This window comes from Ranitomeya variabilis, chromosome 5 (genome assembly GCF_051348905.1).
Source record: "Ranitomeya variabilis isolate aRanVar5 chromosome 5, aRanVar5.hap1, whole genome shotgun sequence".
NCBI classification, from domain to species: domain Eukaryota; kingdom Metazoa; phylum Chordata; class Amphibia; order Anura; family Dendrobatidae; genus Ranitomeya; species Ranitomeya variabilis.
This window is the reverse complement of record NC_135236.1, coordinates 681,827,131-681,841,352: the sequence shown is the minus strand read 5'-3', so window position 1 is coordinate 681,841,352 and position 14,222 is coordinate 681,827,131. Positions and strand designations below refer to the sequence as shown.

General features: G+C 46.2%; 1 protein-coding gene across 1 annotated transcript in view; it reads right to left on the bottom strand.

The window, feature by feature from the left end:
* Positions 1 to 10,614: 10,614 nt before the first annotated feature.
* Positions 10,615 to 14,222, bottom strand: part of LOC143777111 (zinc finger CCCH-type antiviral protein 1-like) — a 42,920-nt gene continuing 39,312 nt past the window's right edge. The window contains exon 13 of the mRNA XM_077267143.1: positions 10,615 to 11,722. Within this exon, the coding sequence (XP_077123258.1) occupies positions 11,448 to 11,722 (275 nt within the window). The 3' untranslated portion in view covers positions 10,615 to 11,447. The remainder of the gene's footprint in view (positions 11,723 to 14,222) is intronic.

Sequence of the window (14,222 nt, the reverse complement as noted above, 5' to 3'; positions counted from 1 at the left end):
GAGTGGAAGACCGCATTTAATACGCCCGAGGGTCACTTTGAGTATTTGGTGATGCCTTTTGGTCTTTCAAATGCCCCTTCAGTCTTTCAGTCCTTTATGCATGACATTTTCCGTGATTATTTGGATAAATTTATGATTGTGTATCTGGATGATATTTTGATTTTTTCGGATGACTGGGACTCTCATGTCCAGCAGGTCAGGAGGGTTTTTCAGGTTTTGCGGTCTAATTCCTTGTGTGTGAAGGGTTCTAAGTGCGTTTTTGGGGTTCAAAAGATTTCCTTTTTGGGATATATTTTTTCCCCCTCTTCCATCGAGATGGATCCTGTCAAGGTTCAGGCTATTTGTGATTGGACGCAACCCTCTTCTCTTAAGAGTCTTCAGAAATTTTTGGGCTTTGCTAACTTTTATCGTCGATTTATTGCTGGTTTTTCTGATGTTGTTAAACCATTGACTGATTTGACTAAGAAGGGTGCTGATGTTGCTGATTGGTCCCCTGCTGCTGTGGAGGCCTTTCGGGAGCTTAAGCGCCGCTTTTCTTCCGCCCCTGTGTTGCGTCAGCCTGATGTTGCTCTCCCTTTTCAGGTTGAGGTCGACGCTTCTGAAATCGGAGCTGGGGCGGTTTTGTCGCAGAGAAGTTCCGATTGTTCCGTGATGAGACCTTGTGCCTTTTTCTCGCGTAAATTTTCGCCCGCCGAGCGGAATTATGATGTTGGGAATCGGGAGCTTTTGGCCATGAAGTGGGCTTTTGAGGAGTGGCGTCATTGGCTTGAGGGGGCTAGACATCAGGTGGTGGTATTGACTGACCACAAAAATCTAATTTATCTTGAGTCCGCCAGACGCCTGAATCCTAGACAGGCGCGCTGGTCGTTGTTTTTCTCTCGGTTTAATTTTGTGGTGTCCTACCTGCCGGGTTCTAAGAATGTTAAGGCGGATGCCCTTTCTAGGAGTTTTGAGCCTGACTCCCCTGGTAACTCTGAACCTACAGGTATCCTTAAGGATGGAGTGATATTGTCTGCCGTTTCTCCAGACCTGCGGCGGGCCTTGCAGGAGTTTCAGGCGGATAGACCTGATCGTTGCCCACCTGGTAGACTGTTTGTTCCTGATGATTGGACCAGTAAAGTCATTTCTGAGGTTCATTCTTCTGCGTTGACAGGTCATCCTGGAATCTTTGGTACCAGGGATTTGGTGGCAAGGTCCTTCTGGTGGCCTTCCCTGTCTCGAGATGTGCGAGGCTTTGTGCAGTCTTGTGACGTTTGTGCTCGGGCCAAGCCTTGTTGTTCTCGGGCTAGTGGATTGTTGTTGCCCTTGCCTATCCCGAAGAGGCCCTGGACGCACATCTCGATGGATTTTATTTCGGATCTTCCTGTTTCTCAGAAGATGTCTGTCATCTGGGTGGTGTGTGACCGTTTCTCTAAGATGGTCCATTTGGTTCCCCTGCCTAAGTTGCCTTCTTCTTCCGAGTTGGTTCCTCTGTTTTTTCAAAATGTGGTCCGTTTGCATGGTATTCCGGAGAATATCGTTTCTGACAGAGGAACCCAATTCGTGTCTAGATTTTGGCGAGCATTCTGTGCTAGGATGGGCATAGATTTGTCTTTCTCGTCTGCTTTCCATCCTCAGACTAATGGCCAGACCGAGCGGACGAATCAGACCTTGGAGACATATTTGAGGTGTTTTGTGTCTGCAGATCAGGATGATTGGGTTGCTTTTTTGCCTTTAGCGGAGTTTGCCCTCAATAATCGGGCCAGCTCTGCCACCTTGGTGTCTCCTTTTTTCTGTAATTCGGGGTTTCATCCTCGATTTTCTTCTGGTCAGGTGGAATCTTCGGATTGTCCTGGAGTGGATGCTGTGGTGGAGAGGTTGCATCAGATTTGGGGGCAGGTAGTGGACAATTTGAAGTTGTCCCAGGAGAAGACTCAGCTTTTTGCCAACCGCCGGCGTCGGGTTGGTCCTCGGCTTTGTGTTGGGGACTTGGTGTGGTTGTCTTCTCGTTTTGTCCCTATGAGGGTTTCTTCTCCTAAGTTTAAGCCTCGGTTCATCGGCCCGTACAAGATATTGGAGATTCTTAACCCTGTGTCCTTCCGTTTGGACCTCCCTGCATCTTTTTCTATTCATAATGTTTTTCATCGGTCATTGTTGCGCAGGTATGAGGTACCGGTTGTGCCTTCCGTTGAGCCTCCTGCTCCGGTGTTGGTTGAGGGCGAGTTGGAGTACGTTGTGGAAAAGATCTTAGACTCCCGTGTTTCCAGACGGAAACTCCAGTATCTGGTCATCTGGTCAAATGGAAGGGATACGGTCAGGAGGATAATTCTTGGGTGACTGCCTCTGATGTTCATGCCTCCGATCTGGTCCGTGCCTTTCATAGGGCTCATCCTGATCGCCCTGGTGGTTCTGGTGAGGGTTCGGTGCCCCCTCCTTGAGGGGGGGGTACTGTTGTGAAATTGGATTTTGGGCTCCCCCGGTGGCCACTGGTGGAATTGAACTGGTGTGCATCATCTCCTCTGTTCACCTGTTCCCATCAGGATGTGGGAGTCGCTATTTAACCTTGCTCTTTTGTCACTTCCATGCCGGTCAACATTGTAATCAGAAGCCTTTCTGTGCATGTTCCTGCTGCTAGACAACTCCCAGCTAAGTTGGACTTAAGTCCTCGTTTGTTTTTGCATTTTGTTCCAGTTCACAGCTGCAGTTTCGTTTCTGTGTCTGGAAAGCTCTTGTGATCTGAAATTGCCACTCTGATGTTATGAGTTAATACTAGAGTCTTAAAGTAATTTCAGGATGGAGTTTTGATAGGGTTTTCAGCTGACCATGAAAGTGCCCTTTCTGTCTTCCTGCTATCTAGTAAGCGGACCTCAATTTTGCTAAACCTATTTTCATACTACGTTTGTCATTTCATCTAAAATCACCGCCAATATATGTGGGGGCCTCTGTCTGCCTATCGGGGAAATTTCTCTAGAGGTGAGCCAGGACTATATTTTCCTCTGCCAGGATTAGTTAGTCCTCCGGCCGGCGCTGGGCGTCTAGGGATAAAAAACGTAGGCTACGCTACCCGGCTACTGTTAGTTGTGCGGCAGGTTTAGTTCATGGTCAGTTTAGTTTCCATCCTTCCAAGAGCTAGTACTTATGTTTGCTGGGCTATGTTCTCTTGCCATTGAGAACCATAACAGGTCCCGTAACGTTCTCTCTGTTCGCTAGGCCTCTGTCAGGCTTCCACCCCCGTTAGGGACCCCCCTGAATCTTCCCCTGCAACACCCTCTGCCACAGGATGTTGCCTGGTTCCAACCCAGTCAGCTTTCTGTCTAACTTCCTATCCAACCCCCAGTTTTACCAGACTGTGAGGAGTGGCCTAATACATAGCACCCTTAGCTCCCCCTGGAGGCCAGACTATGAAGTGTATTGGTGACTGTGATACCTGGTCAGGTGAACTCCTTCAGTGCCATCAGACGTACCATAGCCCCCCTTAGCGGCGGAGCATCAGTACTGCAACGACCAGGACTCTGGGGCGCTGCATATATACTGCCAAAAATACACAAATCTTTGATTATCCCCCTGGAAGACCGATTGTATCGGTGTGTGACTCTATTTTTAATCACATCGGTACATTTTTGGATAAAATCTTGGTTCCACTTTCTAGACAAACTTTGTCTTTCATAGAGGATACAACGGATTTTTTTATGTGAACTGAATGACGTTAAAATTGAATGTGACATTGTATTGGCATCTTTTGATGTTGCTTCATTATACAATTCAATCAATCACAATTTAGGACTAGCAGCTGTACGAAGGAAATTGAATGGTACTACGTATACTCCAGAGGCTATAGACTTCACTTTAAAACTGTTGGAGATTGTTTTGAGAAATAACTATTTTTCTTTTTCTAAATGAATTTTATATTCAAGAAAGGGGTACAGCAGTGGGCGCTAATATGGCATCTGCATATCCAAATCTGGTTATGATAGTCATCGAGGATGACCTTCTCTATGTGTCCCACCACTTCAGGAATATCATTAGGTGGTGGAGATACATAGACGATGTCTCCCTCCTATGGAAAGGGACGGTAACTGAACTTAAGAGCTTTAAGCTCTTTTTTTTCCCCCAATGCATAGAATAGCGGGAAAACCGCGAAAAATCCGCAAAATTAATGAACATGCTGCTTTTTTTACCGCAATGCGTTTTTTTTCGCGGAAAAAAATGCATCATGTGCACAAAAATTGCAGAATGCATTCTAAATGATAGGATCCATATGTATGCGTTTTTATCGTGAAAAAACGCAAAAAAAAATGCAAAAAAAACAGAACGTGTGCACATACCTTTACAGGGAAGCGCAGAGTGGGGTGTTATCCCTGTTAGGGATGAATCAACTGTGATAATATGTTAAAAGCTGATAGTTTCCGACATCCGATCTCTAAAGAATTGTTCTCCATCACATATTATCTAACCTGCTCAAGTGATCACGTAATTTATTTATTGGAATGCCCCTGTAATTTGTGGTATGTGGGTGAAACCACTTGGGACTTTAAAACCCGTGTGAATCCCCACAGATATATGATTAGGAAAAAGAAACTTGACTTACTTGTTCCGAAACATTGTGTTAAAAAGGGCCACACTGAAAAAAAATCTCAAATTTCGAATCATTGACCACATTCCTCCTCTGAGGAGAGGGGGGGATCGAATTAAGCTATTGAAAACAAGGGAATTATTTTGGATCCGAAAATTAAATACAGTGAAGCCATATGGATTAAATGCAGATTTGAAATTGCAAGTGTTCTTTGAGGTTGTGCTATACTTTCGGTACTCCCTTTCCTGAGGGAGATCTTTATCTTTGTTCTTTATTATTTTTATTCTAATGCTCCTTTTTTGTTCTTATTTTGCAGATTATTTGAATCGTGATCCATTGTCAGAAATGTATAGGAATCTTTTTGATAGTGTAACGGGGGCCAGGGTGGTACCCGTACCGAGGGATTGCTGCCGCTTCCTCATCACACCCCGACGCTCCGCTACAGAAATATCATGTCCATTTTGTGGTGTGCTGTGTGTCAAGTAGTTCCCCCACCTGTAAGTCAGAATCCATCACAGCATACAGGGCTCCAATCTGTCGCAGACAAATGTTATCAAAGTCCCGATTCATTTTCAATAAAAGTTTACTCAATTTGTGCATCTTCATAACGGACTTAATCCAACAATCTTCAAAAGACATAAGAACTCCTCCTGCACTTTCCCTGGTCTTTTCCTTCGGCTTATCTTCTAGCACCGTGGCTTCCAGTCCCGCAGTCCCCTGGGAATTCCAGCTTTCTGACACTAGGTGCTCCCCGTCCACTTTCCCCATCCTGGGCGAAAAATCAGGTTGCCTCTTCAATTCCTGTTCGGACCGTAAGTCCTGGATGTCACGGGAGGTAACCCACAGACTAGCCACCGACCCTTCCAGACTGCCTCGCTTTTCACGTGCTGTAAGATCTAACATCTCCAGACCTGCTTCCCTCAGTGCTTCTTCTGTCTCTCTCAAATGTAACTCAACACACAACTACTTCTAGAACAATTCCTCTCACTCTGCTCTAGCTCCTCACACTACCTGAAAATTACCTCAGGAAGGCCCTCTCCCGCCACTACACTGGCTCCGCCCCCTTTCTCCACTGTCACTACTCTGACTGAAACCAGTTCTCAACACAATCTAATCTCCTACTCTACAGCGCCCCCCCTAACACTAACCCGTAACTACACTGCCATAACCCTTACCAGTGCTGACCTACCACTGCCACTGACTGTCCCTATTCCTGTCCCTAACACACAGATATCAGAACAGTGTCAGCTATCATAAACTACACAGGGCACACAGCAAACACAAAGCATACCCAGTTTCATTAGGTAGGCATGCACAGGAATGCAGGGCTCAAACCAGCTGCCTGCACACCCCCTTACATACCTCCCTCCTAAAACCATGGTCATCCCCGACCATACGGTACTGGTAGAATATACACATCACAATAAGTACAATGTAATGGTATCTTATTAAAACATCAATAACGTCAACAATTATTATACATTACAACAAAATAACTTTTCACCAGTCCACCACGTTTGACCCGTTTCTGGTCAGGACTGGTGTTATGGACCTGGTGGTTAGGTGCACCCGGAATGACCTGATAGTTAAACACGGAATCGGGACAAGCTCTGGGGAAGTGGGAACTCTGCTGACCGCAAACCCTACTCCTATCACACACACTAGAAATAGCCGTGGAGTGTGCCTGACTCTGCCTAGACGCCTCTTCACAGCCTAAGAGCTAGCTACCCCTAAAGATAGGAAACAAAGCCTCACCTTGCCTCAGAGAAATTCCCCAAAGGTAAAGGCAGCCCCCCACAAGTATTGACGGTGAGTTAAGAGGAATACACAAACACAGGAATGAAATAGGTTTCAGCAAAGGAGGCCATTCTAACTAAACAGATTGAGGACAGAAAAGGGATCTTTGCAGTCAACACAAAAAACTACAAATAACCACGCAGAGTGTGCAAAAAGACCCCCGCACCGACTCACGGTGCGGTGGTGCCACTCTGCACCCCCAGAGCTTCCAGCTAGCAAGGCAATATAATGGTAGCAAGCTGGACGAGAAATTTAGCAAGAAAACAATGAGCAAAAATAAACTAGCAGGACTTAGCTTCTAAACCAAGGACAAATGGAGTTAAAGTCCATAAATGTGTTTTTATTATTTATAAAATGGCATCCATAGCCAAAATGACATACAAAAAATTCATAAACCAAATATATATAAGACATAAATCGAAAAAAAGGAGGGTAAATAGTAGCAAAAGATGGAAAAAGACACTGTATGGGCACCCCTGAAAACACATTTACTATCAATAAAGTGCACAGTGCAAACATAAACAGTGACCTGGGAAAGGAATCAAAAATCTAAGGATCCATAATGAATCTGTACAATAGGCATTTAATACAACAACACCAAGCCCTGCGCACAGGCTAAATGTCAGAAGTCCAAAGTAAATCCTATAAAGTTCAAGCCCAATTAGGGCAAAGATACTATAAATAGACCCTATTGATCCTTACCCAGGTACTGGTGATCAGGAGAAACCCGCACAGTGGCCCCAACGCGCGTTTCGCGTCAGCTTCGTCAGGGGGCAGTCTGGTGGAGTTAAATAGAGAAGCCAGTCTAGCAATAAACGAGGAGCAGGTGAGGAAAGCACCTCAATGGCTAGCAGCTCCACTCACAGCCACCAGAGGGAGCTCGCAGACAGAACTCGCCGAAGTACCATTCATGACCACAGGAGGGAGTTCAAGAACGGAAATCACAACAGTACCCCCCCAAACACTTCAGTTATTTTCTCACCAGCTCACCATCACGTGAGCACAATCCTGGTGTAACCCGGCTCGACCAGACACCAATATAGATCTATTTGACCCCGGTCTCCTCTTCCTGAGACCTGGACAGACAGACCGTTCTCCATAGGACTCTGCAGGTCCACTAATCAGTCCTAAACTGACTTGAATGTCCACACTCTTCTTCATGGCCCACATGGCCAAATTACTACAGCTCCAACCATTCAGGAGCATGCAGTCCATTCTCCTCTGACCCGGCTCACTCATCAGGTAATCCTGCATATGTTCCCCCCCCCCCTCCTATTTCCAGACCACGGTCCCTTTAAGGCCGGGTTCACACTTTGCGGTGTGCTCTGCGGGTTTATCCCGCAGCGGAATTGATAAATCTGCAGGGCAAAACCGCTGCGGTTATCCCTGCAGATTTATCGCGGTTTGTTCCACGGTTTCCGCTGCGGGATTACTGCTGTACTATTGATGCTGCATATGCAGCAATATGCAGCATCAATAGTAATGATAAAAATAATAAAAATTGGTTATACTCACCCTCCGATGTCCGGATCTCCTCGGCGCTGCACGCGGCGCTCCGGTTCCAAAGATGATGTGCGAAAAGGACCTTCGTGACGTCACGGTCATGTGACCACGATGTCACCACAGGTCCTGCTCGCACAGCGGGCAGCGCTGAGAGGTGAGTATAACATGATTTTTTATTTTTATTCTTTTTTTTTACCCCAAATATGGTTCCCAGGGCCTGGAGGAGAGTCTCCTCTCCTCCACCCCGGGTACCACCCGCACATTAACCGCTTACTTCCCGCAACGTGGGCACAGCCCCATGCGGGAAGTAAGCGGTTCAATGCATTCCTATGGGTGAATGGGTGAAGAATCGCTGCGATTCCGCACAAAGAAGTGACATGCTGCGGGTTGTAAACCGCTGCGTTTCTGCGCGTTTTTTCCCGCAGCATGTGCACAGCGGTTTGCGGTTTCCATAGGGTTTACATGTAAATGTAAACGCAATGGAAACTGCTGCGGACCCGCAGCATCAAAATCGCCGCGGATCCGCGGTAAAAACCGCAAAGTGTGAACATGGCCTAAAACATGTGTGCTGCTCAGTTTACCTCCTGCAAACAAAATTCAGGTTAAACAAGGACATTTCACAGATCTTATCACAGCCTCTGGAGCAGCCACACACAGTTCAGCACCAGTCCATAGGGCACCATCTCTTCATAAGGTCTGTGTCCTGCAATCCAGCAGAAAGGGCGCAACAGGAGCAACAAAACTTGGAGGGGGGTAAACAGTTCAAAACAATTCTTTAACTGCAGCTATTCTCACCGCACTGTCTTCTGGGCTCCTGCCCACGGGATGCAGAACAGTCCCTCACAGCATTACAGGGCTCTTGCCCTCAGGGACGCAGAACAGTCCCACTTTTTCACATATGGTGCAACTAGCACAACTTTCTGATCCAGGGTGCAGGTACAGTCACTGTCCCCACTTATCAAAGGGGGTACCAGAGGAGCGTCCACTAGCCTCTGCTCCCACTTCCCCTCCAGTCCCGTACATCATCTAAAGGGGTCCGTGCCCCTGCTCCAGCGGTCACCGGTGACTCCAGAGCTGCTGCTGATGGATCATCCTCCCATTCTCCAGGAATCTGCTGCTGGGGATGAGGTTTCTTTTTCTTTCGATGTGCCCACCGCGGGTGGACACCGCTCACAGGGGGATCTACCCTGGCCTCAGGCCACAGTCTTTGCCCAACAGGTTGCCTCTTCAATATTGAGAATGTTTTGTTTTTCTATTAATTTGTACATAATTGCTCCGGTTATATGTATATTATATACGTCCCTTTAATTTGCGCAGTATTACTGTGCTTGTGATCAAAATAAGCGCAATACTTTCTATGTTTGCTACTGCACGTGCGCGGAATATTGTCCCTTGACACACGCACACTTCAATTTTCTTCTTGCCTGCAGCTAAGATGGCGCTGGAGCTTTTGGAATTGCGCGAGAGGGCTCTTTCCCTTTACATTGAATCTTTTCTTCCTGACTTGCGCATTCAGGATTGCAGGACGCCGTCAGGCGCGTGTGTTATCATGTGTCATATGGGGTAAGCCATGGAGCTGATTAATGACTAATTAATAATATGCACCTGCACATTTACTGTCAATAAGCGCAATAATGCGCGCTGTATGAGACTCTCTATGTCCACATTGTGGCACTGCACTTCATGAGATTTGTATTCCTTTCTATAATATTCTGCACTTTTGTATGCTTTTTGTAATGAAGGGCTATGCTCTTCCTTGTATCATTAATGTTATATACTATGATTATGTATATCCTGTAAATATTCAGCAACTTGCACTTGTTCACTACTTTAGACCGAAACGTCGCATTTATGGGCTAAATAAAACAGCTCTTTTTTCACAAACATCGGAGTGCTGCTCCTGTTTTTTGGATTCCCTGCCTGTGGGAGCTTCTTGTACCCAGACTCTTTATTTGCACCCGGACTCTTTATTTGTTCTCTGTGCTGCTCTGCTCTATTTTTTTGTATTTATAAGTATAAATATATATGTATGTAATAGACTGTAGACTTGTGGGCTTATGTGTGTAATCAATATTTTAAATAAATAGTTAGTATATAGTATAAGGAGCAGATAATGTTAAGGAATTACTAAGTTGTATATTAATTGTTAATAGTCGAGGTCGATGTTGATAATCAATATTGGAACCTTGACAGAGTTGCAGGGAGAATTCCCCCTTGAATAATAACTATTATTTTTGGAGAGAAACTTGTCCTTTTTCGCTCCCCTTCTTCCCAGAGCCATAACTTTTTTATTTTTCCATCAATATGGCCATGTGAGGGCTAGTTTTTTGCGGGATGAGTTGTACTTATGAACGACTCTCTTTGCTCATCGGCGTGCCTGTGACGTGATCAGGGTTGCTGATGGTTTGTCATAACAGCCAGGGTCACCTGATGACCCATGTGCTTGTCATTATGCAGCTCCTTGAAAACCCTGCCTGTGGCTGTACTTCGAAGGAGACTGTGATTTTTGGTATATACAGTGATGCTGTGGCATCGCTGTATATAGCAGAAGTGATTGAAGAATCACATCTACAAGTCCCCTAAAAGAGCTAACAATAACAGTGAAAAGTAAAAGAAAGTTTCACAAAATATGAAAAAAGTTCAAATCACCCCTCTTTCCCCCATTGAAAATAAATGTTCTGTCCTCACTTAATGAGGCAGGCTCGTGTAGCTATACAGGCAGCTAAACCGCTCTACCGGAGTCCATTAAGGAGACTGTGGTTGAGTCTGTGCTTTATTAAACGTAGTCGTACATTGACGCGGTGAAACTGTAAACAATGATATACATACAATCAGTGCATGGTATAGAAGAATACACATACTACACATGATGTACATTCTGCATAAACATTTAGAAAGCTAGTAACTGAACTAGGAGTACAACTGACTAAGCTAGGCTAATATAGAGCAGAAATTATCTACAGAAAGCATAAAGACATACCGGCAATGCAATCGATGAAGTGAAAGCGTCTTTCCTTGAAAGCAGACTGAAGGAAGTGAAAAGAAAATGGAGGGAGATGGAGGCTGAGCTACCATAATGCTTTGCAAAGGGGGAGGAGAATCAGACATGGAAAAATAGAAAAAACAGAAATAGAAGTGTGAACATGACTCTGACCGCTAGAGGGAGCCAAAACGCTACAAACAAATAAAGGTATGAATATATCAGTTGCTGTATACTGGATAAGAAAACTGAAAATGATGCAAACAGATAATCAGCGGTAACAAATTAGATGGCAGAGACAGAACAATAAAGATATTAAAATTGTTTTAAAAAAAAACAAATATGTGATATCGCCGCGTTCGGAAAAGTCAGATCTATCAAAATATAAAAACAATTAACCTGATCGGTAAATACCATAAGTGAAAAAAATTCAAGGACATAAAAAAACCCTTTCCACCTAGTCGAAGGACTAGTGCTGTGCAAGGTAAAAAGGGCCACCCGATGCCCACTGTCCTCTAGCTGAAGGGCCCCATTGGCTCTATCTACCACCCTTCTTCCTCTTCTGGCATGGACTGTGATAGATGTAATGTAATTTACAGTTGTACATTTAGCATTTTAGTAATTTTTCTGATCTTCATATTCCAGGAGATATTCCGGGTAGATCTGATGCTTCTCGAACACCACAAAGATGGAGGGATCAGTGGTGTTGTCCACACAGGAGTCATAGTACTGCGAGCTGCTGCCGGGTCTCAGTGGTGGGCGCTTCATTTGGGGGTTTCCAGTCAAGTAGTCTCCCACCAGCACCCGAGCTACGAACATCGCCCGCGCCCCGCTAGACGTTGGTGTGGAGTAGTCATGGGAGTACGAGGCGTCTCGGGCAAAGTAGCTTCCTATGGAGAGAATGACGACAGGTTACAAGAAACTCCTGAGTTATGGCGTCAGTAATATATCACACATGACAGATACCCGAGGTGGCCAGTCATGGAGGGAGATATAGCTGTATAAGGCTCAATAGCAAAAGCTTATAGATCACCGATATAACTGCAAACGAAGTAACTAACCTGGATGTCAGGGCTTCCTCTAGCTTTTGAAAAATAGAGCACAAATGTAAAGGGGTCAGTCTACTGGCTATAGAGTCTACACAGGTGGCATCTGATTGACCACGAGGATTAAGGGTTATTTCCAGTATAGTGCGACCCCCAGAATGGAGTTCTGGAACCCAGGACGCTGTGTCTGCAGTGTTCCATAAATAGAATTCTCAACTAGAGAATGGTGAACCCGAACAGTAAAGTTCAGGTCTATACCAAATACTTAGTGTTCGGGCACAGACCCCGAACATGGACTTCCTGCTATTCGTCTTCAGCACATCACATCGGGTGCAGATGACAGCATGAAAAACACCGGCGGTTCTGATTGTTGGTAAGATTATTACTGCCGGTCAGAGAGCTGAGGCTTCCATGCTGTCAGATGCCAGCGTGAGCAAGCAGCTGTGACCGAGGGTACAAAGTTTACCGCCGGTCACAGGCATTGGCTGATGAAAGAGTACTACTCCCATCAGCCTATGCCTGCTATCACTGATAATAGCGAGTGCTGATGGGAGTATTCATCAGCCGGCTCCTGCACTATAAATAAATAAATAAATAAAAAATTACGTGGGGTCTCTTCTATTCTTGATAACCAGTGCAGGCAAAACTGACAGCTGCAGGCTGCAACCCTCAGTTGCCAGCTTTATCATGACTGGTTATCAAGAAACTAGTGGGCTTTATGTCAGCAGCCATAACACAGCTGACATCAACCTCACAAATATTACCCCACTTGCCTCCGCACCAGCCACCCACACAGACGGACATACATTAGACCTGATCTTCACCCATCTCTGCTCTCTATCTAACTTCCCAACCTCCCCTCTCCCTCTATCTGACCACCATCTAATCACTTTCTCATCCCTGTCCTACTCCCCTGTCACCCATGTCCAGCAACATGCGCACTCTCACAGAAACCTCTCACACCTAGACACCCACACGCGCTCTGACTCTATACTACCACTGGCATCCATATCCTCACTCCACGACACAGACAGTGCCACTGCTTTCTACAATGCCTGTCACTCTCGCATCAGCTTTTGACACGGTCGCCCCTCTCGTTCATGGCAGAGTGAGACGTATCAATAGACAACCCTGGCACAATAACACCACTAAAAAGCTCTGGCAAGTGTTCAGGGTTGCAGAGCGGCATTGGAAGAAAACAAATTCGCAAGATGATTTCACTGCATTCAAACAGGCAACACTCGCTTTCAAATCAGCCCTCACCTCTTCTAAACAGGCGACTTCACAACCCTCGTATCTTCCCTATCCTACAACCCCAAACAGTTATTCAAAACTTTTAACTCCCTCCTCTGCCCTCCACTGCCCCCTACGACCTCCCTTATCTCTGCTAAGTACTTTGCCACACATTTCAAAAATAAGATCGACCAAACAAGGCAAGTCTTTCTTGTTCAACCACCACAACCCCTTTGTACACCAGACCAATGCCCTTCCCCCATAACCTCCCTATCCAACATCACTGAAGAGGAGCTTAACTGTCTCCTCTCCAAATCGCACCTCACCACCTGTGCGCTGGACCTCATGCCTTCCCACCTCCTCCCCAACCTCACCACCACACTTATCCCATCCCTAACCCACCTCTTCAACCTATCACTAACTTCTGGCACCTTCCCTTCTGCTTTCAAACATGCCACAATCACGCCTTTCCTTAAAAAGCCAACCCTCGATCCAACTGCTATATCCAGCTATTGCCCAATATTGCTGCTCCCATTCGCTTCCAAACTCCTGGAGCAGCACGTCCACACTGAACTCTCCTCCCTGTCACCACCTCGCGGTCCGGGGCACCTACTTTCTCTTCCCCGCCTGTTCTTACCTCCTCCGGTTCTGTCCTGAGCCAGCAGGGTCACGCTCCGGTCATCCGCCGGCGCTCCGGGGTCCATCCCTGCAGACATGCTGCCCGGGTCCTTGCTCCCATGTCTGCTGCACTTCCTCGTTCCTCTCCCTCTCCTAGGGAGTGCATAGGGGGCGGGCAGGCCAGCTCTCTGGCTTCTTAAACGGCCAGCCCGTTCCTACTCACTGCCCCTCCTCCCGGCCTATCACCTGCAGGCTGGAGGGATAAAAGGATCTCAGTCACTCCTGGACTCCGCCTGGGCAACTTCTATTATCCTGAAGTTGCTGCTCCAGGTCTTGTCCTGCTATGCTTACCAATCCAGTTTGCCTGCCTTACTCTGTGTTCCTTTTTCCCCTAGGATCGTGTCTGGCCTTCTCGGCATCCTGTGTCCTGGATCCTGGACGATTCCCTGCAGTCTTCAGCCTGCTTCCTAGTTCCACGTTCTGCCCTGTCTTT